This window comes from Diceros bicornis, chromosome X (genome assembly GCF_020826845.1).
Source record: "Diceros bicornis minor isolate mBicDic1 chromosome X, mDicBic1.mat.cur, whole genome shotgun sequence".
Classification (NCBI taxonomy): domain Eukaryota; kingdom Metazoa; phylum Chordata; class Mammalia; order Perissodactyla; family Rhinocerotidae; genus Diceros; species Diceros bicornis.
The window spans coordinates 98,110,352-98,138,163 of NC_080781.1; the positions used below are offsets into that span (position 1 = coordinate 98,110,352).

The following is a 27,812-nucleotide window of genomic DNA, read 5'->3' on the forward strand; positions in this document are numbered from 1 at the left end:
AAACTTAGGGGGCAGGACAGAACTAGAGAAAAGTGTTATAGACTTGGATGTGTTCAGCACTTAGTTTGTAGTTGGAACCTAGTGCTTGAACAAAATTGCTGAAGATGAGGGTTGGAGGGAGAGAAGAAAAACACAAACAAACAGAAAAAAGGAAGGAATCTGGAGGGCCTCAGGGAAGATGGCCAACATTTTGGGGATAGGCCAAGGACGAAAAGCCAGTAATAGAGTTATAAGGCATGGTCGGAGAAGTAAACAATCATAAGAGAGAGGTTATCTTAGAAGTAAGGAGAGATTTAGAAAGTTGAAGGAAAGTTACAAGTTTCAAATAATGCACAGAGGTCAGATAGGATGAGAGTGAACAAGAGGTCATTAGATTTGGCTAATGAGGAATCCTTAAGGAGTCTAGTGATAGTAATTCAATAGAATGATGGGGGCAGAAGCCAGATGATAGTGGGTCATAGAGTGAATTAGAGCAACACACAGAAATTTTGAATGTTGACAAGTCTTTCAAGATCTCTGACAGCAACAGCTAAGGTGGATAGGCAGAGGTCAGAGAATAGATCATGGAAGCATGGGGTATGACTTCTCAGTTGTTAAGACAATTAACGTATATAATTTTCAACACAAAGACAGGGAAGGAGAATACTCTGGAATCTACTGTATGGGGAGGAAGATAACCACATACAAAGAAAACAGTGCTTTTGAAGAGTTTGCAGTGTAACAGACAATAAAGCAAAACCTTTGTGAATACTATGAGAATAATTATGAAACAACATAAATATCAGTGTAATCTAAATAAGAAGCAGTGAAGAAATAAGAAATAGTTATTAGAGTCAGTGAAATTGGTTGGGGAAGGCTCTCTGTAAGAGAGTTTTATTGTTGTTTTTAACAGAAACATCAGGGTTTTCCACAGATTTCTGAAGACCTTTTTGTTTGTTTTATGATGTGCAGCAGATTGACTCTCTTAAAATGGTTTTCAACCAAACAATAAAGCAGGGATCACTCATACCATGGTGGAGATGATGGTGGTGGCAGGGAATATTTTGAATTTACCTTGGTTATTTCTCTACCTTTACTCCCATTTTAGTCCATCATTGACAGACAGATTTTGAACCAGCTACCTGTACCCTTAGGTGGCAGATTGCAATTGCTTTCCTTGAGAATGGTGACTTGAATTTACCACTTGAAAGATCCATAATTCTCGGTCCTCTGTGAATGAATTATCATATATATAATTTTTTTTCTTGGGTAGGTATCTGACTTAAATGCTCAACGTCCAAATAAATTATAGTTTGTTTTGAATTCAGGGTGAAGAATATTTTGATGATAAAATTTTATCTTGAGTAAGTAGTTTTTACAATATATATAATTTCTACCATAATTTGGTCCATTGACTACTCTTTTTTTAAACAAAACAAACCATCTTCATTTACTTTACAGTTTGGCTTGGGAGTCAGTAGATAATGTATTAATGGTGGTGATGATGTTAAAGGGGGTTAATTTTTATTGAGCACTTACCACATGCTGGGTACTGTGCTAAGTGCTTTAAATGAATTATCCCATTGGGAGACAATTCTCCATGGGTCTCTTGCATTTCTGCCTGTCTTAGGAGCAGAGGTACTCACTGTCCCTTATTCCAGATTACCTTTTCAAGGATGTATATAGAGAGAACAGTCCTAGAAGCTAGAAATAGTGTCTCGCACCTTGGCAAAGAGCAGGTTTGTTTACAGCCTTGGAAAATATAGATAGTATCTCCTTCTGGAACTAAGGGCTGGTGTGCTTATGACCCATTATAAAAGATTTGTGTTTCCTGAGCTTGAGATTCTTCTCCTGTGGTGCAACCCATTGCTTCTGCAGGTGTCATCTGGCTCTCTTTGTATTATCCTGTGGGAGTTGGGTTTGGGGAAGCAACACAAATATTGATACTTCGGCTACTTCCATTGCTATGAATAATTAACTATCCATTGTTTTTGACCCAGGAGTCTCTTGTCTTCTACCAGCACCCGTGAAACTGGCAGGCTAACATGTTAGCTTGCAGGTAGAGTAAAATCTCAGACACTTCATGGTTCTTAACACTTGTGTAATACAACAACCCTATAAGGATAACTGTTTTATTATTCTCATTTTATGTGTGCAAAAAATAAAGCTCAGTGACCTGTCCAAAAATTCATAGTTAGGGCATGATAGAGCTAGTATTTGAACCCGAGCCTCTCCGACTCCAGAGGCTACATTCTCAAGCAGTGAGCTACTCAAGTCTAGTTCAGTTCAAGTCCCTGGGTTGACATTTTCTCTGACTGCATCATGAATCATAAGGAAATTATATTTGAATAATCCTGGGTTGGACATTATCAGTGTCATGCCAAAGGCTGAGTGTTCATGTCAGCAGGATAGAACAGTTAATAAAATATTCTCTGTTCATACCTCCAATAAATCCTTGTTTGTTACTAACTGGGTTTCTGCCTAATGGAAAAAAGGGCAAAAGTGAATTTTTCAAAAGATTCTGTGTTTCCCCAACTTCTTCTGGTATTTTTTATGATTATATTAAGTTTACATCTGCTTTTCAATGTATATAAGCAGCATGGCACATAGCAGGGCCTCAATAAATGTCATTCAATTGCACCTAAAAGATTGTGGCTCCTCATAAAATAATAATATTAAGAAATTGGTCAGAGCTTTGGCCCTCCTGGTCTTTTTCTTTAAAGAAAAATTTTTTTTAGAGGAGTTTTAGGTTCACAGCAAAATTAAGCAGATACAGAGATTTTCCGTATATCTTCTGCCCCCACACATGCATACCCCATTATCAACATCCCCCACCAGAATGGAACATTTGTTACAATTGCTTAATTTACATGGACACATCATAATCACCCAAAGTCTATAGTTTTCATTGTGGTTCACTCTTGGTGCTGCACATTCTTTGGGTTTGAACAAGTGTATAATGACCTGTATCCACCAATATAGTATCATACAGAGTATTTTCACTGCCCTAAAAATCCTCTATGCTCTACCTATTCATGCCTCCCTAACCCTTGGCAACTACTGATTTTTTACTGTCTCCGTAGTTTTGCCTTTTCCAGAATGTGGTATAGTTGGAGTCCTACAGTATGTAGCCTTTTCAGATTGGCTTCTTCCACTTAGTAAGATGCATTTAATGTTCCTCCATGTCTTTTCATGGCTCGATAGCTCGTTTATTTTCAGTGCTTAATAATATTCCATTGTCTGAATATAACACAGTTTATTTATCCGTTCACCTATGGAAGGACATCTTGGTTGCTTCCAAGTTTTGGCAATTATGAACAAAGCTACTATAAACATCCCTGTTCAGGGATGTTTGGACATAATTTTCCCCCTCATTTGGGTAGATTCCAAAGAGCATGAATGCTAGATCATATGGTAAGAGTATGTTTAGTTTTATAAGAAACTGCCAAACTGTCTTCCAAAGTGGCTGTACTATTTTGCATTCCCATCAGTAATGAATGAGAGTTCCTGTTGCTCCACATCCTCACCAACCTTTGGTGTTGTTGGTGTTCTAGATTTTAGCCATTCTAATATGTGTGCAGAGTGTCTCATTGTTGTTTTAATTTGCATTTCCCTGATGACATATGGTGTATATCGTTTCGAATGCTTATTTTCCATTTGTATATCTTCTTTTGTAAGGTATCTGTTAAGGTCTCTGGCACATTTTTAAATCAGGTTGTTTATTTTCTTATTGTTAAGTTTTAAGAGTTCTTTGTATGTTTTGGATAACAGTCCTTAATCAAATGTGTCTTCTGCAAATATTTTCTTCCAGTCTGTAGCTTGTTTTCTAATTCTATTGACATCACCTTTTGTAGAGCAGAAGTTTATAATTTTAATGATGTACAGTTTATCAATTTTTTTTTTTCATAGATTGTGCCTTTAGTGTTGTAATTTAAAAAATCATTGCCATATCCAAGGTCATCTAGGTTTTCTTCTATGTTGTCTCCTAGGAGTTTTATAGTTTTGCATTTACATTTAGGTCTGTGACCCATTTTGAGTTACTTTTTGTGATGAGTGTAAAGATCTATCTATGTCTAGATTAATTTTTTTGCATGTGCACGTCCAGTTGTTCCAGCACCATTTGTGGAAAAGACCATCTTTGTTTCATTGTACTGCCTTTGCTTCTTTTCCAAAGATCAGTTCACTACATTTATGTGGTTCTATTTCTAGGATCATTATCGTGTTTCGTTGATCTATTTGTCTATTCTTTCACCAACACCACACTGTCTTAATTACTGTAGCTTTATAGCAAGTCTTGAAGTGGAGTAGTATCAGCCCTCCAACTTTGTTCTTCTCAGTTTTATAGTTCTCCTCATATAGGTCTTTTACATATTTTGTTAGATATATACCTAAGTATTTCATTTGGGGGGTTTCTAATGTAAATGGTGTTGTGTTTTTAATTTTGAATTAAAAACTTATTCATTACTGGCATATAGAAAAGCAATTGACTTTTGTGTATTAACCTTATATCCTCCAACCTTGCTATAATCGCTTCTTAGATCCAGGTGTTTTTTGTCAATTCTATCAGATTTCCTACATAGATAATCATGTCATCTATGAAAAAGATGATTTTATTTCTTCCTTCTGAATCTGCTAGAACTTCCAGTAGGATGTTGGAAAGGAGAGGTGAGACAGGACATCCTTTCTTTCCTCCTGATCTTAGTGGGAAAGCTTCTAGTTTCTCAACGCTAAGTATGATGTTAGCTGTAGGTTTTTTGTAGATGTTCTTTATCAAGTTGAGGAATTTCCTCTCTATTCCTAGTTTACTGAAAGTTTTTATGATGAATGGGTGTTGGATTTTGTTAAATTGCTTTTTCCACATCTGCTGATATGAGCATATGATTTTTCCTCATTAGCCTGTTGTGATGGATTACGTCAATTGATTTTGGAAGGTTGAACCAGCCTTCCATACCTGGGATAAATTCCACTTGGTTGTGGTGTATGTGGTATACCATGGTGTATGGGGTATGCGGTGTATGTGGTGTACATTGTGTGTATGTATTACTGTATTTAATTTGCTAATATTTTGTTGAGGATTTTGCATCTATGTTCATGAGAGCTATTGGTCTGTAGTTTTCTTTTCTCGTGGTGTCTCTGGTTTTGGTATTAGGGTAATGCTGGCCTCATAGAATAAGTTAGGAAGTAGTTCCTCTGATTCTAGCTTATGAAAGATTGTAGAGAATTGGTAAAATTTCTTCCTTAAATATTTGATAGAATTCACCAGTGAATCCATCTGAGCTGGTGCTTTCTCTTTTAGAAGATTAATAATTATTGATTCAATTTTTTAAAAAGCTATAAGCGTATTCATATTATCTGTTTCTTCTTGTGTGAGTTTTGGCAGATTGTGCCTTTCAAGGAATTGATCCATTTCATCTAGGTTATCAAATTTGTGGGTATAGAGTTGTTCATAGTATTCCTTTATTATCCTTTTAATGTCCATGGGACCTGTAGTGATGTCTCTTCTTTCATTTCTGATATTACTCATTTGTGTCCTTGCTCTTTTTTTCTCTTCTTTGTCTTTTAAAGCGTTAATGTTGCATGTTTGCAGTTATCTGTACTTATTTCTGCACTTATCTGTAAGTCTCCTTTCCAACAAGGTTAAAGATATTTTTCAATAAAATTTTCTTATTTGTGTAATGAGTCTCAAAAAATGGAATTCATCAAAGGGCCTAAGATCCTGTTTGTTCGTTTGTTTCCTTTCCCTGAATTTGCTATAATATCAGTTCATAGTTCTTGTGTTTTGAGGAGGACGGTATCACCCAAAGATGGTAGATTGATTAACTGATAGTTATGCGTAGCAGTCAAGTCATATTTCAAAAATGTCAGAAAGCCAAGTTTATTTTAGTTTACTGATCATTAGATGGTTCTGGAATTTGTAAAGAAAGCATTGTGAAATGAGGATAAGACAATTAAAGGAACCATTTAGAAAAGTTTCAACTATACCCTGAGGCATTTTATCTGGGCTTCTGCTTTTAGATATGAAAAGTTCCCTAATTTATTTAGTTTATTTTCAGTAGGTTAGCCCTGGTGATACAACAAATTCGCATAAACTCAAATTCTGAAATAAAACTTTAGATTTTGTAGTATAAGCGTGTTTTATAAATGAGAGTTAGAAAGGGGCATCTAGATTTTTCATGTATGTTTGAAGTCCTGGGTCTTACTTTTCCCCTAAGGGAACCCAAGATTGGTCAACATTTTCCCTTAGAAATGCTTCTGGGAAAAAAGTATAAATTATGATCTAAAGTAGCCAACATTAAATCTTTGGAATAGAAAGATTTATTCATAAATTTGTAAATTCTTCTGTGCTGCACACATTAACATTATTCTTTAAATGTTACATTTATAAATCCGCATTTCTTTCTGTGAGCTTCCCCAAGTTGGAATGGATAACCATGAGTTAGTTTGGTTGTTAACCAACGTTAGCATCAAGTTCTGAGAGTAGCCAGGGGCTAACAGCCAAAACCTTGGTTCTAATCCACTGACCAGCTATATGTGCTTGACTAAGTTTTTTGTCTTCTCTGTGTCTACGTTTTACTCCTCTGAAAAATGTAGAGGATACTTACCCTGCACATTTTTATTGGCAGAATTAAGTAAGATAAGAAATATGGAAGTACTCGAAAGATTACAAATGCGTGCAACTGCAAGACATTGCTGTGATAGCTCTGCAAAGGTCCTTTGCTCATATTGAGCCTGAATGTGCTCCTTGTCCTTCTCAAGATGTGAAGGGAGGACAGAATAAAAGTATAATTCCCATTCTTACACACTTGTCAGTCTGCCTCCTCAAACTTGCATAGCTCTAATTGTACCTAATGAAAGAAAAGTAACATTTTTAGGTTCCAGCTGCAGGAAACATTTTAAATAGAACTGGCCTAGGGCATTTTTCAAAGTAAAATCTAAATAATGCAAGATTGTTAGTGGGAACTGTGCCAGGGCTGGATTACACAACTAATCAAAATCAACCTGAGTCTCAGACTGTCAGGCAGCCTTGATCACACCTCCCTCAGGTCAGTGATGGAGGGAGCAGGACTTACACTAGGCCTTGTGTTCAAGTTCGAGACCTTGATCATCATCAAGGACCTCATACTAGGGCTTGTTTATGGGTTAACAAGCAATTTGTCAGCAGCCTCTCACATGCTAGAGACCACAGCAAGAACGAATTCATGCAGAGCCCTGTCCTAAGGTTGTTTGTGGGTAAGGCTTAGAGAAAACTGAAACATTTCCTTTTTTAACCCATCAGCTATCTCCAGAGTAGGTTCTCTGCCCTTATCCCCATTCCAAGTTAATGAAAGTGCTGCTGGCATGGCCTACATAGTTTATACTTTGGGGGGTTGGGGAGTGAGCACATAGGAGTATCTCTTGTCTTTTGTCCCTGGAAACCTTGCCTAGAGGTTTGGGTTTTATTATAGAAGGCGTTTCTCTAAGAAATTCCCAGAAGGCTTTGTAGAATTCTTACTAACAATTTGACCTCCAAGGTTCTGGTCTTTTTCTAGTAGCTAGTACTTATAGTACCTGGAAGTTCTTTCCTGCCTTAGCTGCTTTCTCTTGATTCACTTCCTTTTGTGCCTATGTCAGTGTATCTTTTTGATCCTCTCAGACCTTCATGGCCCTCTGGTACTAGGCCTCTTGCCCAACTGACCTCTGCCAGGTTCTTTCCTGTCAAGTAGCACCCTTAACCCAGTGGCATATCTTCACCCATTGCTGCCAGTGTATTGTTTGTAATTACTATATCACATATAAATTATAATTATTAAATATTAACAATATATGTAACAATGCTAGCAGTAATAGCAATTCTAATTGTAACTACAATTTATTAAATGTCTACTATGTGCCAGTTGCTCTATTATGTGTTTTATATACATTATTTTGTTTAATAGTTACAACAGCCTGGAAAGGTCGGATATTATAATCATCCCAATTGAAAATGGTAAACATATTTTTGCTCATGGTTGTATAATAAAAGGAAATCCTTCCTCCAACTTCCAATGGAACCCCCACCATGGACTTCATATCCTCATTTCTGGCTGAGGAAACTGAAACTGAGAGAGGTTACACAGCTTGCCCAAGGACACAGAGCTAATTGAACCCAGTGGTTCTTAGTTCAAAGCTGGTGCTTTGTTTAAAAAACACACTATATCAGTCCCTTATTTAGTCTCTCCTGTTCTCTCCCCAGGGCTAAATGCATTTGGGATAGTAAGCTTCTTTCAGGGCATTGGACATTCTATCTACTTCTATTGTTGAGACTGCTCCTCAACAGCTCTCTTTCCCTGGGGGTATAACATAGTAATGGAAAGATATTTAACAAGTAAATCTCTTTCATTTGTATGAATGAATACTATGGAGCAGATGTACTCAAAGTCTGCAACATTAAGAACCATTCAGAACACTTGGGATACCAAGCAGAGGTGATTCTCTTTCTTCTATGTTCAATACCTTTTAAAAACTGTGACCGTTTATCTTCCCTCCATCCCCCACACCTACCCCCGTCTTCCTTGTGCCAGATGTAGCCAGTATATTCCTTTCTTTACTGGTATGCTCATGCACGAAACTTGGCTAGTCTTTACCCTGGTGGTACAAGAATACCTGCAAAATTATCTTGGGTCATATATGAACGGGGAATGTGATATTTGACCAGCCATATACCTGAACCTGTAGAATGGGGGGCAAGGGTTGGTATTATATGAGATTGATGCAAAAGTGATTGAACCAAACTTTATCTTCTTGCCTGAGACTTTTTTTTATTCTGGTGGCTTTAGCTTCATGGATTTTAAAGAGGCTGTTAAGCATCTAACAAGAGAATGAAATGTTCTTACATTTGATCCCCAGTGGGCATATCTTATGCCCTTTGTGTTCTAAGGATCCTACATTGAGGGAGAGAGAAAAGCAATAGCTCACAATTTCCGTTGTATAATGGGGTTGCATCTGAACATCAGAATGAGAGTGTTTGATAGCATCCTTCTCAGATGACACAGGCACATGCATAGTCAGGAGTACTTGCCAGTAATTAACTTTGCTAGAAATCTAAGTAGCAGTCATTTTGATTAACTTAGTTTGTAACCCTAATGGACAGCAGCCATCTGTACTCCTGTGTTTTGTATGATGTCTGGCATATTGTGAAATGTCAATGAGTACTAAGTAGTACAAATAGGAACAATCATTTGAGGCCATCTTAAAATTATTGGTTGATATGCTAATCTCCTGTATCAGAATTGTTATAACTTAGTTGTGAAAACACTTGATTTTGAAGTGCTCTTGGCGCTTTTTAAGAGCAGGTATCCCTTGATGTTTAGAACGGATATGGTCCCAACATGTCCCACCAAGAGATTTACAGTTGACCTTCTTTTAAGTCTTACCAGGCTGCTTCTGATCACTTCTTCACACTTTCCAGTTTTCTTTTGTGTGGTTGATATCTTCTGGAGCCCAGACAGAGTGGGGTAGGGGAAAGTCATGGGGTATACATAGGGAAATGAAGGCAGAACGGTATTCCATAAATACTCTTATATAATGAGGTAGCCCATTAATGCTCAATTTCTAAAGTGGCCTTATGGTAAAATTCAATGTTGAAATTCCTTTATAATGCTAGTGTTGGACAAAATTAATCCAGACTGACTACACTCGACTAGGATTTATTCTTTATACGAACGCAGAATTTGACTCCTGACTTATCTCAGTAAACATCTTAGAAAGCTATGTAAGTTAACAGATATTTTCTGTATATTGATCTGGTTTTCAGTATGTGTCCTATAAAAGGAAATGTTGGCTTAGAAAACAATGGAAAAATTAAGCAACCCTTGGAGAATCTGTTAAGGGACTGGCCATAGGGCCAGAGCAGAAATGGCTATAGCTCTAGTTATAGACTTTCTCAGCAGTTTTCACTATCAGATTTTCAACATAGTAATACCACTGGAAAGAAGTCTTACAGTTCAGAAGATGGGTACAACTGTTCTATATAGCTGTGTAGCTACCTCATGGCCAAAGATATCCACATTAGCATTTTGTTTCATATCTTTCTGTCAGTTGAAGTAGAAAACTGTTCTGTGTTGTTTTGATGTTGTTTCTGATCTCTAGACAAGATCCTAAATGGAAAAGTCAATACTTTTGAAATATATAGAGTACACACAAAGTTGTAAAAACCCAATAAAGCCATTTTGCTTTTTCTCTGTTCCTACAGAAACTCGACATATTGCATGAAGGTGTCAATGTCCTTGACCGTTGCAGAGAATGAATCAGGCCTGTGCTACAATAGCAGGATCCGCTATTTAGAAAAATCCGAAGTCACTAAAAGAAAGGAGATCTCCTGCCCAGACATGGATGACTTTAAAAAGTCCGATCAGGAGCCTGATGTGGTGTGGTACAAGGTAACTCAGCATGGTGTCAAATGCATTTTTTACCTTAAGTCAATAGCGGGCTTAGGGATAGGAAAAGGGAGAGATTTTGTTTCTAGTTTCTGGTATTACATATTTTACTGAGAAGAATCAACAGAGCCACAGCTAAATAATATACAGCTGTGACTCCTATACACTACTGGTTTTCATGCACTTAACATCAGCAGTTGTCAGAAGCAATCCTACCTTCTCCAACTGCTAAAAGTAAGTAAAATCTTCCTCCACTCCAACTGATGAGAACAAATGGGGAAGAAGAGTGACGATTTAAATAACACATGAAAAAAAGTATTTGAGGGACGTAGAATTATTATTTACTGTTAGGAACGACAAGTAATAGTACTTAAAAAGAATTAGAGCTGCTATCATGGTCTACACTGTGAGAGCCACTGCAGTCAATGCAGAGGAGAGAAATAGGCCCAGTGCAGGGTGAGTGAACAATGGAAATAATGTTTAGCCATCACACTCAAAGGTTGAACAGAAGAGATTGAATGAAGGAACAATTTAGAGGTGTGGTTAGGGTTAAGGGAACCAACAAGGGAGGAAGCTGTAAATTACCACTTAGTCCTGCAGTGGCAAGGGGAAGGAGCAGTGTCACTGGTGCCTGGCAAGAGTGGAGCAGGCCTGTTAGGAGCTGTGGCCTTAGAGGAACGTATGAACTGTGGCAGACAGAGAGGCAGTGGGCAGAATAAATACCCTAATCCCTCTTTTTTTTTTTTTTTTTTGTGAGGAAGATCAGCCCTGAGCTAACATCCATGCCAATCCTCCTCTTTTTGCTGAGGAAGACTGGCCCTAAGCTAACATCTATTGCCAATCCTCCTCCTTTTTTTTCCCCTTTTTCTCCCCCAAACCCCAGTAGATAGTTGTATGTCATAATTGCTCATCCTTCTAGTTGCTGTATGTGGGACGCCGCCTCAGCATGGCCAGACACGCGGTGCGTCGGTGCGCGCCCGGGATCCGAACCTGGGCCACCAGTAGCGGAGTGCACGCACTTAACCACTAAGCCACGGGGCTGGCCCCCTACCCTAATCCCTCTTTACTTCTGCCTTCCAGTTTCCTGCTAATGCCTCCCCTCCCTGCCATGCGAACTCAAACAGAAGTCAGGGGCAAAACCAGGAGATAGAATCAATAGTCTTCAGCTTCCCAGGGCATAGAGTAGGGCACACAAGGGCAGAGAATGGATCAAGGGGAGGAAGCAGATAAATAACCACACAACCTCCCAGCTATGATATTCTGGCTGCTTGCCTGAGGCCCCATGGTCCTATAGGAGGACTGAGCACCCTCTGCCAGCTCTGAGCCACAGTGGTTGACACATGGAACGGTTGTATATGTGATGGCTGGAGGTGACCAAGGAGGTTTTCTGCACAGGTGCTGTGTTGTTGGAACCAAACACACATAAAAGTGGAATGGTTTGTTTCTATAGGATCTGACAGACCCTCAGTTCCCAGGGAAGCCTAAACCCTAATTCCTACAGCTGTCATGTGTTGTGACATTTGGAAACCTCTCCATCTTCACACCTGGGAGAATTCACCAATAGACACCAAGAGCATGTCCTGAACTTGGACCTGAAATCTCTATGTGAATTGTCCTTACTTTTTTTTCTTAATGAAGATAGTATTCTGACAACTAAAAAGGAACATGATGTTCATTATGAATAAATATAGAATATTCATAATTTAGTGAGACCTTTCATGCCATCATCAGCCTTGTGAGTATTTATTAAGCACTTACTATGTGACATTCACTGTGATAAGCTTGATGTCTATATTATCTTATTTAAGTCTCAGTGCAACTCTGTGTGGTGGGTGCTATTATCTTCATTTAATAGAGAAAAAACTGAGGCTTAGAGAGATGTAGAAACTTGTCCAAAGCTACTCAGCTAACAAAGCCTGGTTTCGTATACAAAGTGCTGTGACTCCAGAGTCCATTTTCTTATTCACTACCCTCTCCTGAAATGGGCCTGGGGCTAAACTCAGCACTGGTGCAGAAGAGCCCACCAAATGATAGAGTAAGGTTTTATTTCAATTTTGTAGTTGAAAAAGGGAACAAGTGTTAGGAGCTACGAGTAAAATCCAGGTCACCAGCTTTCCCTTACAATATTCATTCTACTGTCTCATCTTCTTATCTTTCTGCTAAATTCTTTCTTCCCCTTTCTCTACATCTCTAGACATCGTGATCATCATTGTATACCAAAGCAATTTATTCCTTGGGACAAGCTAACCCTCAGTCTTTCTTAGAAATGGACTAACAATGGTGAAGCAAATAGCTTTTCCAGCTCTGCCTGGATAATAACATTTAATATTTCTGTAACATTTTACAATTGATAAATAATAATCATAATGGTACCTAATATTTATTGAGTACTTACTATATGCCAGGCTCTCTTTAAGTGCTTTAGATGAATAAAATCAATTTCTAGAACTACTATGTTACGTAGGTATTATTATTATCCCCATTTTATAGAAGAAGTGACTGGAGACTCAGACAAGTTAAGTGACTTAACAAAAGTCACACAGGGGCTGGCCCAATGGCCTAGTGGTTAAGTTCAGCACACTCCACTTCAGCGGCCTGGTTCGGATCCCTGGCGCAGACGTACACCACTCGTCAGCCATGCTGTGGTGGTGACACACACACAAAATAGAGGAAGATTGGGAACAGATGTTAGCTCAGGGCCATTCTTCCTCAAACGAAAAAGAGGAAGATTGGTGACAGATGTTAGCCAAGGGCCAATCTTCCTCAGCAAAAAAAAAAAAAAGGAAGAAAAAACTCACACAGCGGTTTGTGACTTGCAGTTTGGCTGCTGGGCCCATCCTTTTCGCCACTTCACTATAACATAGATCAGGATAGAAAACCAGAACCAAAGTTAAAGAGTCGCTGAAGCTCCCAAATGCATTGTTAACCCCTCTTCTCACACAAGGTTTCAAGTAAATTTCTGAAAAAAATGTATTGATGTATTGGGAAAATGTTTCCTTCTTCAGTCAGTATTTGGATAATGTGCCCTGCTTGCTTAGCATCTGTGCATTCTCTCCCAGGCTGAGTATGAAGGGATTTTCCTCTCACTAGAGCAATGTAAAAAGGAGGACACACTTGTCCAGAGTTCATTCTGGTGTACATCCAAAGTTAGAAACATACGATGTATTATCTCCAGTGTTTTAGCAGAGAAAAGTATGTGTTGTTTCGTGATCATTTTCCCAGCCATCCTTTCAAATATATGTAGTCTTTAAACTGGTTTCTTTTACATCCATCTCTGCTTTTGCTTACTGTCTAATCATTTTGTATCACTCTCACCTTCTGTTATGGGTTTCCTAGCCTGTCTGAAATATGCTATGGTAGGCCTTTGAGGACTATCCTTCCATACCTGCGTGTAATCACAGCTGGATAAGAAGGTAGAAGTGGATCAGATGGCACTGGGGCATCTTCATAAAGATGACTAAGCCAATCCTGGTTGTCCTTAGAATGTGAGAGATATGTGTAAGGGAGCTGTATCTCCTCTATCTGAACTCTAGCAGTTAGCAAAAGGAGGTGAGGAGAGGGGCTACACTTTTAGCACTTCCTCCTGATACTATGTGAATGGGGCTTAGATATTAGAACAGAATATACAATATTGTTAGTGTCTTTAGAAACATTTTTGAAATGAGAGATAAAGATTCTTTTTCTTTATTAAACTATGAATAACACTAGAACAACTTCGTTATTCACTGAGAACACTGTTGTCATAAGAGTGTATCCCTTTATCCCACTTCTAGACCAAAGACTCTCCTACCTTTAATAGGACATCAGCAATGAAAACATAAATTCACACCTTGGGGTAAAACACTTATCTATGTGATTAGTTACTTCAGTTGATAAAAGCCTGATATTAATGAGGTCAAAGGTACCAGTTTGAATCCTCCTTTTTCTTACTACAACTATCTCAATTTCAGATGTTTAACATTGGTTATAAATGGTATGGGTTGGGGCATTATGGATAGTTCAATGTAAATTCATTCATTCATTTGTACAACTGTTCATTCTTTCATTACATATTTATTGGGTGCCTACCATGTACTAGGTACCATGCTAAGAACTGGGGATAGTGAAGTGACCAAAATAAACGTTTCCCTATTCTCATAGAGGGAAGTAGGCAAGTAAACAGCTTCTCCTCAACGCTCCAGGAAGGAGCGACAGCTAAAACATCTAAAGAACAGTTTCTACTTGAAAACAACAGCATTTCTATCAAGTAAAGGGCGGTAGACATATGTCTGTTTTTAACCTTAAATAGACATGAATATCTTTGCAAAGGAAAATTTCAAAACTAAATCAGATCAGTTAACATTTCCACAGTACATAATAGTTGACAGCAATCTTTCACAAATCTTTTTATATTATAGCACAAATAGAAAATGATAATATGGCTCAGTGAGGTTGTTGGATAACTGCCCTGAGGGCTTGGGCTGCTCCAGGCCCCACATGACTGATTTAGGACTGAGGTGCAGATCAATGTGTCTATACACTAGTAACTCTCCTCTAGCACCCCAGGGTGCCGTAGTCCACTGGTTTGGAAGCTCTGGTCTACTTGTCCATAAAATGTAACATAGTGTTTTTCCTAAAGATGGCTAAGTCAATCCTGGTTGTCCTTGGAACGCAAGGGGTGTGTGGAAGGGGACTGTATTTCCTCTATCTGAACCCCATCAGTTAGTAAAAGGAAGTGAGGCTAATTATTGGTGGCTGTTATCATCATCTTTTTACAGATGAGGAAACTGAAACTGCTTACAGAAGTTCACTTACTTAGCATATGATTAATTAGGAGTTCAAATCCTGAACTTCTGACTTCTAATAAATATTCTTCTGTAACACAACTCTGACTGCTCCGCTAAATATGTGTCTTATGCACTTAATACAATTGCATCACTGACATAAATAGAATGCTCTCTCAAATTGTTATTTTGGAAACAGTTCCTGAAATCCTTCCGAAGGACTCTTTAATGACTCTAAGTATTCAAAATGACTCAAATGAACCAGGAAGAGAGATTTTCTCAAGATCAAACTAGAGCTAAGTAGAAGGAGTTATAATATCAGAGGGACCTTAGAGCCCATCTAGCACGACTTATTTCTCTTATATATGAGGAAACTGAAGCCCAAAGAGGTTAAGTGATTTGCTTAAGTCTAATGAAACCCATTTCTCCTTTCTTTTCTGACATTTACTGAGTTTTACAAAAAGCTCAGAGACAAGCCAAAGAAGTGAATGTGTGTATCTATGTATATATATTTAAAAACTGTGATCATTTTGACAAATCAAATGATGTAGAGGTATATAAAGTCATTTGTACCCTCCTCTTCCACTCCATTTTACCATCTAAGGTAACTAATGTTGCCTGTTGGTTATATTATTCCACACTTTTCTCTATGCTGACACTCTCTCTTTCTATATATCACTTATTTATATACATATATACATACACACATATATCTCCCCATCCCTCATTTTGATAAAAATGGGAACATACAGTACATATCACTCTTTAGCTCTCCACATCACACACAAATGTATCATGAACATCATTTCATGTGGATAATATAGATCTAATTCATTTTTAATAGCTGCGTCATACTTCATAGGATGGACATACTTAATTTTGTTCAACTATTCTTCTGATGGACATTCAAGTTTTTTTTCTAGTTTTTTAATATTCACAGTGTTACAATAAATATCCTTGTAAACATACATATATGCTTACATCCATGATATACAAGATAAGAATGCTCTCGGTCACTCTATTTTTCAACATTGTTTTAGAGGTTCTAACTGAAGCAATAAGAAAATTAAATGAAATATGCTGTATAAATATTGGAAAAGAGGAGACAAAATAATATTATTTTTCAGTTTATATAATAGTATACCAAGAAAACCCAAGAGACTCAACAACAAAAAATAGAACTAATAAGAGAATTTGGTAAGGTAGCTTAATAAAAAACAAAATATTCAATAATTTTTTTCTCTAGCAATAATTAGACATGCAAAAGGGAAAAATGAAATTATACCATTTAGAACAATGACAAACTGTAAACATTTTGGAATATGTTTAACAAAGGTGGGAAGGGATCTATATAAAAATATAGTTTTATTGAAGGACATAAAATATGGTCTAAATTATTGGAGAGACAGCATTTTTCTGTGTGGAAAGATCTCAGAATAAAATATCAATTCTTCCCAATTTCGTATAAAGAATTAATCCAATTTTCTAGAATATCATGTTTTTGGAACTAGAAACATGGTTATAAAGTTTATGTGAATGAATGAATATACCAGAATTGCCAAGAAAATATTTCCAAAAAACATTCATGAGAGGAGACTTATTCTACCAGATAACTAAAATTACTGCAAAACAGCAGCAGTTAAAATAATAAGTTTAGGAAAATATAAATAGATCAATTGAATAGAATAGAAAATCCAGAAACATATATATATTTATGTATATGCTTGAAAACTTAGTATATGATAACATTTCATTTTAATAGGCATAGAGAGGGGATAATGGCTTATTAAAAAATGATGTGCACATAATTGACTCTCCTCTCAGAAAAAAATAATTAGATTTCTGACCCATACTATGTTTAAGAAAAATTTCAGATGGATTGTAAGGAGTTAATTTCATCTACGAAAATAATAGTTTAAGAATGACCATTTCTAAATGCCATCACTCATTACAATGAATTAAGCTTCCAAAGTTAAGAGCTTTACATTAATTTATCTTGCTATACATTCTGACAGTTTTCTGAAAGGGGATAAAAAGGTCATTGGAGACCTCATAATACCACAGCCCAAATGACCAACAATTTCTTGCTAAAAAAATGATTTGGCAAAATGCTTGAGGATTTTGAATCCTTTTTGGAAATATAATGATATTAATATATGCCTTCTTTTGTGACCATAAAATTGCATTCCATCTTTAAATTTTTAATCTCACAGCTAGAATTTTCAAAGATACTTTTATCCTAATGGAATGAGCTGTGAAACTTGTGAAGGCTTCAGTTTGGTGTGCCCTAAAACCACAGTCAGTGATGCAAGATTTAAGACCCTTTTATCCTTGTTTTATTCCTAGATATGGCATTAATAGTGAGAGAGAGGTTCTTTACTATTTGTAAATTATAAAGAAGATGGGTTAATATGGGAGGAATGGGAATTTGATATGTGTAAGAAGCACTGCTCTTTGAGTGTGGGGACCTGGATTCTTGTCACCATTCCACCATTAATGTGGAGAAGTAATTGGATGTCACTGGGCCTCAATTTCCCCACATGTAAAATAGATGTAATAAATGTCTGCCATGTATCCCGGACATATTATGAAAACCTAATGCCTAAAGTCCTTACTTGATATTTGCTGCTACTATGGAAAGGGAAAAGTTACCTGGGAAGCTAGAAATATGGTTACCTAAGACATTTCAGACTCTAATTGGGAATTTAAGATTGAGCATTTTTTAAGTCTTGTTATTTTGTATAATTTACAAACAGTAAAATTCGTTTTTTTTACTTGTGCAATTTGGTGTGTTGTGGCAAATATATATACCACAATCAAGATATAGAACATTTCTGTCACTCAGAGTTTCTCCATGCTGATTTGTAGTCAATACCCTCCTCCCAGCCCCAGTCCTTGGTAAAAACCCATCTGTTTTCTGTTTCTATAGTTTTGCATTTTTCGGATGTCATATAAATGGAATAGTATGATATATAGCCTTCTGTGTCTGCCTTCTTTCACTTAGCATAATGCGTTTGAGATTTGTCTGTGTTGTGGCGTATATCAATAGTTCTTTCCTTTTATTGCTGAGTAGTAGTCCACTATTCCACTGGAGAGAGATACCACTGTTTAACCATTCACCAATTGATGACCATTTGGGTTGCTGCTGGTTTTTGATGATTAGGAATAAAGCTGTTGTAAGATGGAGTTTTGACTGTACAATTTCTTGATTTATCAAAATGATATGTTTTTTTCAACTTTTATAATCTTTCCATGTGTATGCTTTTCTCTAATATAACAGAAGTTTGCTGTTGATCTTTCCTAAATTGTTATTAGAATCCAGGCTTAGAAGGGACTCCCTGTATATCCTTAATGACGTTCGAGGGATAAAAACAGATCAAAGCAAATTAAAGCCTCTTAAACAATGCCTCTTTCTACAATCTGACTACCTTTTGTGTATCCACTAGAATGATCTTTCAGAAATGCACATCTGATCATAGGATGCCACTATTTAAAGCACTCTAATGATTCCATAAAATTGTTTAGTTAATAGCTCCTTTTTATTCAGTGTTTACAGGGCCTGACACTGTGCCAAGCATATTCTTTCATTACTTGATTCAGTTCTTAGAACAGCCTTATTAGATAGGTTACAGTGGCAGAGCTGGGATTTGAATCCTGATAATGTGAAAATATCTTGAATGGAATTTAAGGCTTTTAGTATCTGGTCTTAGCCTATTCAGCGCCATTCTCAACAGAGCAAAACCATTCCTATTTTTTTTGTCCATTTTATGCTTTTTTCACATCTGGGTACTTCTACACACCTTGTTCCCTCTCTCCGATATGTCCTGCGTGCCTAACTTTTATATATTGTCCAAAACTCAGATCAGATGCTTATAGTAGCTAGCCTACCTTCATACCAAATCTCTGTCCATGCCCAGTCTGCTGTAATCTTGGATGACCCAGCATTAGAATTACTTGAAATATTTCTTTGGTTCCTTTCTCCTTTTCTTCTCCTTCTGGTATTCCCATTATACTTATGTTACACCTTTTGTACTTCTCCCACAGTTCTTGGATATTCTGCTCCATTTTTTTCATTCTTTTTTTTCTTTGCTTTTCAGTTTGGGAGGTTTCTATTGACCTATCTTCAAATTCACTGATTCCTTTCTTGACCATGTCCAGTCTCTTTTTTTTTTTTTTTTTTTTTTGATTTTTATTGATATTTTAATGGTTTCTAACATTGTGAAATTTTGGGTTGTACATTTTTGTTTGTCCATCACCCCATATATGACTCCCTTCACCCCTTGTGCCCACCCCCCACCCCCACTTCCCGGGTAACCACAGTCCAGTTTTCTCTGTCCATGTGTTGGTTTATATTCCACATATGAGTGAGATCATACAGTGTTTGTCTTTCTCTTTCTGGCTTATTTCACTTAACATAATACGCTCCAGGCCCATCCATGTTGTTGCAAATGGGACGATTTTGTCTTTTTTTATGGCTGAGTAGTATTCCATTGTATATATATACCACATTTTCTTAATCCAATCGTCAGTCGAGGGACACTTAGGTTGCTTCCACTTCTTGGCTATGGTGAATAATGCTGCAATGAACATAGGGGTGCATAAGCCTCTTTGGATTGTTGATTTCAGGTGCGTTGGATAGATTCCCAGTAGTGGGATGGCTGGATCATAGGGCATCTCTATTTTTAATTCTTTGAGGAACCTCCATACCGTTTTCCATAGAGGCTGCACCAATTTGCACTCCCACCAGCTGTGTATGAGGGTTCCTGTTTCTCCACATCCTCTCCAACATTTGTTGTTTTTTGTCTTGGTGATTATAGCCATTCTGACGGGCGTGAGGTGGTATCTTAGTGTTGTTTTGATTTGCATTTCCCTGATGATTAGTGATGTTGAGCATCTTTTCATGTGCCTATTGGCCATCTGTATATCTTCCTTGGAGAAGTGTCTGTTCATTTCCTCTGCCCATTTTTTGATCGGGTTGTTTGTTTTTTTGTTGTTCAATTGTGTGAGTTCTTTATATATTATGGAGATCAACCCCTTGTCAGATGTATGTTTTGCAAATATTCTCTCCCAGCTGGTTGGTTGTTTGTTCATCTTGATTCTGATTTCATTTGTCTTATAAAAGCTCTTTAGTCTGATAAAGTCCCACTTGTTTATTTTTTCTTTAGTTTCCCTAGTCTGGGTAGGCATGTCATCCGAAAAGATTCCTTTAAACCCAATGTCAAATAGTGTGTTGCCTATATTTTCTTCTATGAGTTTTATAGTTTCAGGTCTCACCTTCAGGTCTTTGATCCATTTTGAGTTAATTTTTGTGAATGGCGATAGCACATGGTCCACTTTCATTCTTTTGCATGTGGCTGTCCAGTTTTCCCAACACCATTTATTGAAGAGACTTTCCTTTCTCCATTGCATGTCCTTAGCACCTTTGTCGAAAATTAGCTGTCCGTATATGTGTGGTTTTATTTCTGGGCTTTCAATTCTGTTCCATTGATCTGTGTGTCTGTTTTTGTACCAGTACCATGCTGTTTTGATTACTATTGCTTTGTAGTATGTTTTGAAGTCAGGAATTGTGATGCCTCCTGCTTTGTTCTTTTTCTTTAGGATTTCTTTAGCTATTCGGGGTCTTTTGTTGCCCCATATAAATTTTAGTATTCTTTTTTCTATTTCTGTGAAGAATGTCATTGGGATTCTGATTGGGATTGCATTGAATCTGTAGATTGCTTTAGGTAATATAGACATTTTAACTATGTTTATTCTTCCAATCCACGTGCATGGGATATCTTTCCATTTCTTTATGTCATCGTAGATTTCCCTCAATAATGTCTTGTAGTTCTCATTGTATAGGTCCTTCACCTCCTTGGTAAGATTTATTCCTAGGTATTTTATTCTTTTTGATGCAATTGTAAATGGTATTATCTTTTTGAGCTCTCTTTCTGTTAGTTCATTATTAGCATATAGAAATGCAACTGATTTTTGTAGATTGATTTTGTACCCTGCAACTTTGCTGTAGTTGTTGATTGTTTCTAACAGTTTTCCAACAGATTCTTTAGGGTTTTCTATATATACAATCATGTCATCTGCAAATAGTGAGAGTTTCACTTCTTCGTTACCTATTTGGATTCCTTTTATTCCTTTTTCTTGCCTAATTGCTCTGGCCAAAACCTCCAGTACTATGTTGAACAGGAGTGGTGAGAGTGGGCAGCCCTGCCTCGTTCCTGTTCTCAGAGGAATGGCTTTCAGTCTTTCCCCGTTGAGTATGATGTTAGCTGTGGGTTTGTCATATATGGCCTTTATTATGTTGAGGTACTTTCCTTCTATTCCCATTTTATTGAGAGTTTTTATCATAAATGGATGTTGTATCTTGTCAAATGCCTTCTCTGCGTCTATTGAGATGATCATGTGGTTTTTATTCTTTGTTTTGTTGATGTGATGTATCACGTTGATTGATTTGCGGATGTTGAACCATCCCTGTGTCTCTGGTATAAATCCCACTTGATCATGGTGTATGATCTTTTTAATGTATTGTTGTATTCGGTTTGCCAATATTTTGTTGAGGATTTTTGCATCAATGTTCATCAGCGATATTGGCCTGTAATTTTCTTTCTTTGTATTGTCTTTGTCTGGTTTCAGTATCAGGGTGATGTTGGCCTCATAGAATGATTCAGGAAGTGTTCCATCTTCCTCTATTTTTTGGAATAGTTTGAGGAGGATGGGTATTAAATCTTCTTTGAATGTTTGGTAAAATTCACTGGAGAAGCCATCTGGTCCTGGACTTTTATTTTTTGGGAGGTTTTTGATTACTATTTCAATCTCTTTACTTGTGATTGGTCTATTCAGATTCTCCATTTCTTCTTGGTTCAATTTTGGGAGGTTGTATAAGTCTAAGAATTTATCCATTTCTTCTAGATTGTCCAATTTGTTGGCATATAATTTCTCATAGTATTCTCTTATAATCCTCTGTATTTCCATGGTATCCGTTGTAATTTCTCCTCTTTCATTTCTAATTTTATTTACTTGAGCCTTTTCTCTTTTTTTCTTAGTTAGCCTGGCTAAGGGTTTGTCTATTTTGTTTATCTTCTCGAAGAACCAACTCTTTGTTTCATTAATCCTTTCTACTGTTTTTTTGGTCTCAATATCATTTATTTCTGCTCTGATTTTTATTATTTCTCTCCTTCTGCTGGCTTTGGGCTTTGTTTGTTCTTCTTTTTCTAGTTCTGTTAGGTGTAATTTAAGGTTGCCTATTAGGGCTTTTTCTTGTTTGTTAAGGTGGGCTTGTATCGCTATGAGTTTCCCTCTCAGGACCGCTTTTGCTGCGTCCCATATGGTTTGATATGGCATGTTATCATTTTCGTTTGTTTCCAGATAGTTTTTGATTTCTCCTTTAATTTCATCAATGATCCATTGGTTGTTCAGTAGCATGTTGTTTAATCTCCACATTTTTGTCACTTTCCCAGTTTTTTTTTCCTGGTTCATTTCCAGTTTCATAGCCTTATGGTCTGAAAAGATGCTTGTTATGATTTCAATCCTCTTAAATTTATTGAGGCTTGCTTTGTTTCCCAACATATGGTCTATCCTAGAGAATGTTCCATGCGCGCTTGAGAAGAATGTGTAGTCAGCTGTTTTTGGGTGGAGTGCTCTGTATATGTCTACTAGGTCCATCTCGTCCAGTTTTTCATTTAAGTCTAATATTTCTTTATTAACTTTTTGTCTGGATGATCTATCCATTGCTGTAAGTGGGGTGTTAAGATCCCCTACTATTATTGTGTTGTTGTTGATTTCTCCTTTTAGGTTTGTTAATAGTTGTTTTATGTACATTGGTGCTCCTATGTTGGGTGCATATATATTTATAAGTGATATGTCTTCTTGATGGAGTGTCCCTTTTATCATTATATATTTCCCTTCTTTGTCTTTCTTAACCTGTTTTATCTTGAAGTCTACTTTGTCTGATATGAGTATGGCAACACCTGCTTTCTTTTGTTTGCCATTAGCTTGGAGTATTGTCTTCCATCCTTTCACTCTGAGCCTGTGCTTGTCTTTAGTGCTAAGATGTGTTTCCTGAAGGCAGCATATTGTTGGGTCTTGCTTTTTAATCCATCCTGCCACTCTGTATCTTTTTTTTTTTTTTTTTTTTTTTTTTTTTTTTTTGTGAGGAGATCAGCCCTGAGCTAACATCCGCCAATCCTCCTCGTTTTTTTAGCTGAGGAAGACGGCCCTGGGCTAACATCGGTGCCCATCTTCCTCCACTTTATATGGGACGCCGCCACAGCATGGCTTACCAAGCAGTGCGTCGGTGCACGCCCGGGATCCGAACCCGCGAACCCCGGGCCGCCGCAGCGGAGCGCGCGCACTTAACCGCTTGCGCCACCGGGCCGGCCCCTGTATCTTTTGATTGGAGAGTTCAATCCATTTACATTTAGGGTAATTATTGAAATATGAGGGTTGAATGTTGCTGTTTTGTCACTTATTTTCTGGTTCTTTTGCATTTCCTTTGTTTCTTGTCCCATTTGTTTTGGACTGCCAATTCAGTTTGGTTGTTCTGTCTTATGATTCTTCTAGTTTTCTCTTTGTTTATCATATGTGGTTTTAATTTTATTATTTGTTTAGTGGTTACCTTGAGGTTTGGGCGAAAAATCTTCTGTATGAGATAGTCCATTATCTGATAGCCTCCTATTTCCTTATACTAAGTCAATTCAGTCACTTTCCTCTTCCCCTTCTAAGTTGCTCTTGTTATACCTTATTCTATCTTGTGTTGTGGCTGTGTGTTTACAGTGATGAGGTTAAATTTATTTTTGGTGAATTTCTTCCTTTGATCTTTGAGTTTAGTATTTAAGTGGTTGCTAACCTATTCCGGTAAAGATCTACTATTTCTCTGATTTTGTCTACCTACTTTTCTCCTTACTCCGAGCTTTGTGTTCCCTTTCTCTTCTTGTTTTCAGGCCTGAGGGCCTTCTTGAGTATTTCTTGTAGTGGCGGTCTCGTGGCCATGAACTCCCTTAGCTTTTGTTTATCTGGGAGAGTTACTATTTCTCCATCATATTTGAAGGATATTTTTGCTGGATAGAGTATTCTTGGCTGAAAGTTTTTGTCTTTTAGTATTTTGAATATATCATTCCAGTCTCTTCTAGCCTGAAAAGTTTCTGTTGAGAAATCCGCTGAGAGCCTGATGGGAGTTCCTTTGTACGTTATTTTTTGTTTTTGTCTAGCTGCCCTTAACATTGTTTCTTTGTCGTTGACCCTGGCTAGCCTTACCACTAGGTGTCGTGGTGAAGGCCTTTGTCTGTTAATATATATAGGAGTCCTGTTGGCTTCGCTTACTGGTATTTCCTGCTCCTTCCCCAGATTTGGGAAATTTTCAGCTATTATTTCCTTGAATAGGCTCTCTGTTCCTCTTTCCCTCTCCTCTCCCTCAGGAATACCTATAATTCTTATGTTACATTTTCTAATAGAATCCGATATTTCTCGGAGTCTTTCTTCATTTCTTTTTAGTCTTAGTTCTCTCTCTTCTTCCATCTGGAGTATATCTGTATTCCTATCCTCTAAAGTACTAATTCTGTCCTCCATATTGTCAGCTCTGTTCTTTAAAGATTCCAGATTCTCCTTTATCTCCTCCATTGTGTTCTTCATCTCCATCAGCCCTGATAGGTTTTTCTTTATGATTTCAATCTCTTTTGTGAAGAAACTCCTAATCTCATTTAATTGTTTGTCTGTGTTGTCTCGTATTTCGTTGAGTGTTTTTATGATAGCTATTTTGAAATCTCTGTCATTTAGTTTATGGATTTCTGTGTCTTCGGGGTTGATTTCTGGTTGCTTGTCATTTTGTTTCTGGTCTGGTGATTTCATATATTTTTGCATTGTGGTTCCTGTGTTGGTTTTCATTTTCCTCATCCTGGAAGTCTCTGGTTGCAATTTCCACCTGCCGCCACTGTGTGGTGGTAAAGGGCTGTGTAGTCTAAGCCCCCTGCGCTCTGCCCCAGTTTTTCTGCTGCGATCCGCAGTTTTGTTTTGTTTTGTTTTGTTTCTTTTCCCCACTGCGATCCACGGGTCCAGTCCAGTTTATTCAGGTCTGCCTCGGACCGCTAGATCTGGTCGAGCTGCAGACTCCGGGTTGTGGGGAGGGGGGAGCTCTCTCTTTTGCCCTCTGGGTCCCTGACGTGGGAGGCTTCTCGTTTGCCCCTCTTTATCCGCTCTCTGGGTTGCTCAGATGTTGATGGTAGCCCTGTGGCTCCTCTGAGCCCTCTGTGCGGGAGTTTCCCACTGGCTGAGAGCGCCCGAAGAGCTACAGTTTCCTGCCGAGGGCCGCCCCTCCCCCCTCTCTGGGAGCCGCGCGGACCGGATCGCTGATCTGATGGGGAGGGAGCGGAGTTCTCCTTACCTCTCCCCACTTCCTCCGGGGGCCCAGCACGTTCCGCTCTCAGATGTGCGGCAGTGTGGATCCCTCCGCTCCAGCTTTTGACTGTCTGGGATTCCGTTGTTGGTCTGTGGCTGTTACTTTTGTTGTATTTTGTGGGGGAAGAATTCACGGGAAAGCTCACTCCGCCATGATGCTGACGTCACTCTCTCCCATGTCCAGTCTCTTAATGCTCCCATCAAAGGCATTCTTTATTTCTGTTACAATGTTTTGATTTCTAGCATTTCCCTTTTGATTCTTTCTAGGAGTTTCCATCTCTCTTCTGTTCTTACATGTCCATTATTTCTATTTGAGCTGTTAACATATTAATAAACATTTTAAATTCCCAGTCTGGTAATTCCAAAATCTCTGCCATATCTGAGTCTGGTTCTGATGCTTGCTCTCTCTCTCTTCGAACTGCATTTTTTGTCTTTTAGTATGCCTTGTAAATTTTTGTTGCAAGCCACACATGATGTACTAGGTAAAAGTAACTGAGGTAAATAGGCCTTTACTGTGAGGCTTTTATGTTTATTTAGTTAAAATTTAGGCTGTATTTACTGCTTGCTGTAGCTGTAGGTGTTAGAGGCTAAAATTCCCTCCTGTATTCTTGTTTTTCACTCCCCTTGCTGTCTTTGGGTTTTCCTAGAGATTTCTTCTTAAGTAAGGTCTGAGTTGTGCAGTTCTTTCAGCTGTAATATCCTGTTATTATACAGGAGCCCTATTGATGTTTTGGTAAGGTTTAGGGATAACGAGAAGTATTCCATAATTCTATGATTAGATTTCAATCTTTTAGTGAGCCCTGTCCCTGGGCTGAGCCCAAAACACGTGTTCTCAGCCTCCTTCTCACCCACCATTAAGTGAGACAGGAATGATAGTGGGGAGCTGGCTATTTTTCTTCCGCCATTTCATAAGGCTAGATGAGGCTGGAGTTGGATATTTTTCTTCTCCCACTTTGAAGGCTAGAGGGGGCTGGAGTTGCATATTAACCTTACCCCAGATCCATTAAGAGCTGGCTGTCTCTAAGAACAGAGCTGTCTGGGTATATTTCAAAATGGTTACGTTCGTCCTTTCTCTACCAGAAGCATGAGGGGATTTTTTCTGATCTTCACCCTGGGAACTTGGTGGACCTCCTGTAGGTAAAACTCACGAAAGTGTGCTTCCCTAAGACTGGGCCCTCAGGGGTTTTTATTTCTCAAGTTAGTTCACACTCAGTCTCCAGAAACTAGTCAGTTATCCTTTAAGTGTTCCTGTCAGTTGCTGGCTCCTGCAGCTGCTTCAGCTTCCAGTAAACTGTGATTCTCTGTATTCACCTGTCTCTCCAGATTCTGAGGTAATCGTTTTCATTGTGACTTCAATTATTTGATGAATATGAGAAGAGTTGTTAATTTTCAGTTTGTTCAGCTTTTTCCTGTTGTGAGGATGGTAGTGACAACTTCCAAGCCCTTTACACATTGGATCGGAAACTGGAAGTCAACCCCAGCATTAGAGTTAGAACTTTGGATTGTCTTTTGGATTGGCCCAGACTCCTATTAGAAATGTGAGTCACATTAACTCCTGACAGTCAAAAACCTGTCATAGTAGCTGTATATGTAATCTGAAAGCAGAGTACTGAGAGTAAAAACAATAATAAAATGAGTTAATATTTAGTGATTGGTTTTAGCATGTGATACTCTATACTGCAGAGTATTTACATACATTACCTCATTTAATCCTCATAATCATCCCTATTGGTAAATATTATTATTATCACTACCTGTTTTTTATAGATGAAGCATCTGAGGCTTAGACCAATTAAGTAGCATGCTCAAGAACATACAACTTGGGATTTCAACCCAAGTATTTGAGTCTAGAACTTATATTCTCAATGACTGTGGGCTATCAACTTTAACATTAGAACTGTGAAGATAGAAAATTGGATAAATAGAACTGGGGAGGGGAAGGACTCCCTGAAGTGGAGTATTATAGGCATTTGGAGTAGAGATAGGGCTGAAAAGGGTGAAGTTGATACCTAATACACAATTGTGCTCCTAACTATCTCTTTCATCTTTAAACTGTTAGGCAGATGGCTAGATGCTCTACAGAATAGTCCAGTCTCTAGAGAAAAGGAAAGAAGTTGGTCTGAGGGGATGGGTGTTAGGTATTCGAACAAAAGTGCTTTGAGGACCAGAGGTTACGTGATTGGCTTATGGCTGCCTAGCTGCTTTGTGTCTGAACCTCAGAATCAGAGTAAATATTAAATAAGTCTTCCTGGTGTTCTTGCCATAAGGAATGAGTCATGTGCTCTGAATAGCA

At 37.9% G+C, this 27,812-nt stretch overlaps 1 protein-coding gene across 2 annotated transcripts in view; it reads left to right on the plus strand.

Moving 5' to 3' along the window:
• Positions 1-27,812, plus strand: part of IL1RAPL2 (interleukin 1 receptor accessory protein like 2) — a 1,036,774-nt gene that overhangs the window by 551,942 nt on the left and 457,020 nt on the right. For both annotated transcript variants that reach the window (XM_058536431.1, XM_058536432.1), the window contains exon 4: positions 10,190-10,376. In XM_058536431.1, the coding sequence (XP_058392414.1) occupies positions 10,190-10,376 (187 nt within the window). The remainder of the gene's footprint in view (positions 1-10,189; positions 10,377-27,812) is intronic.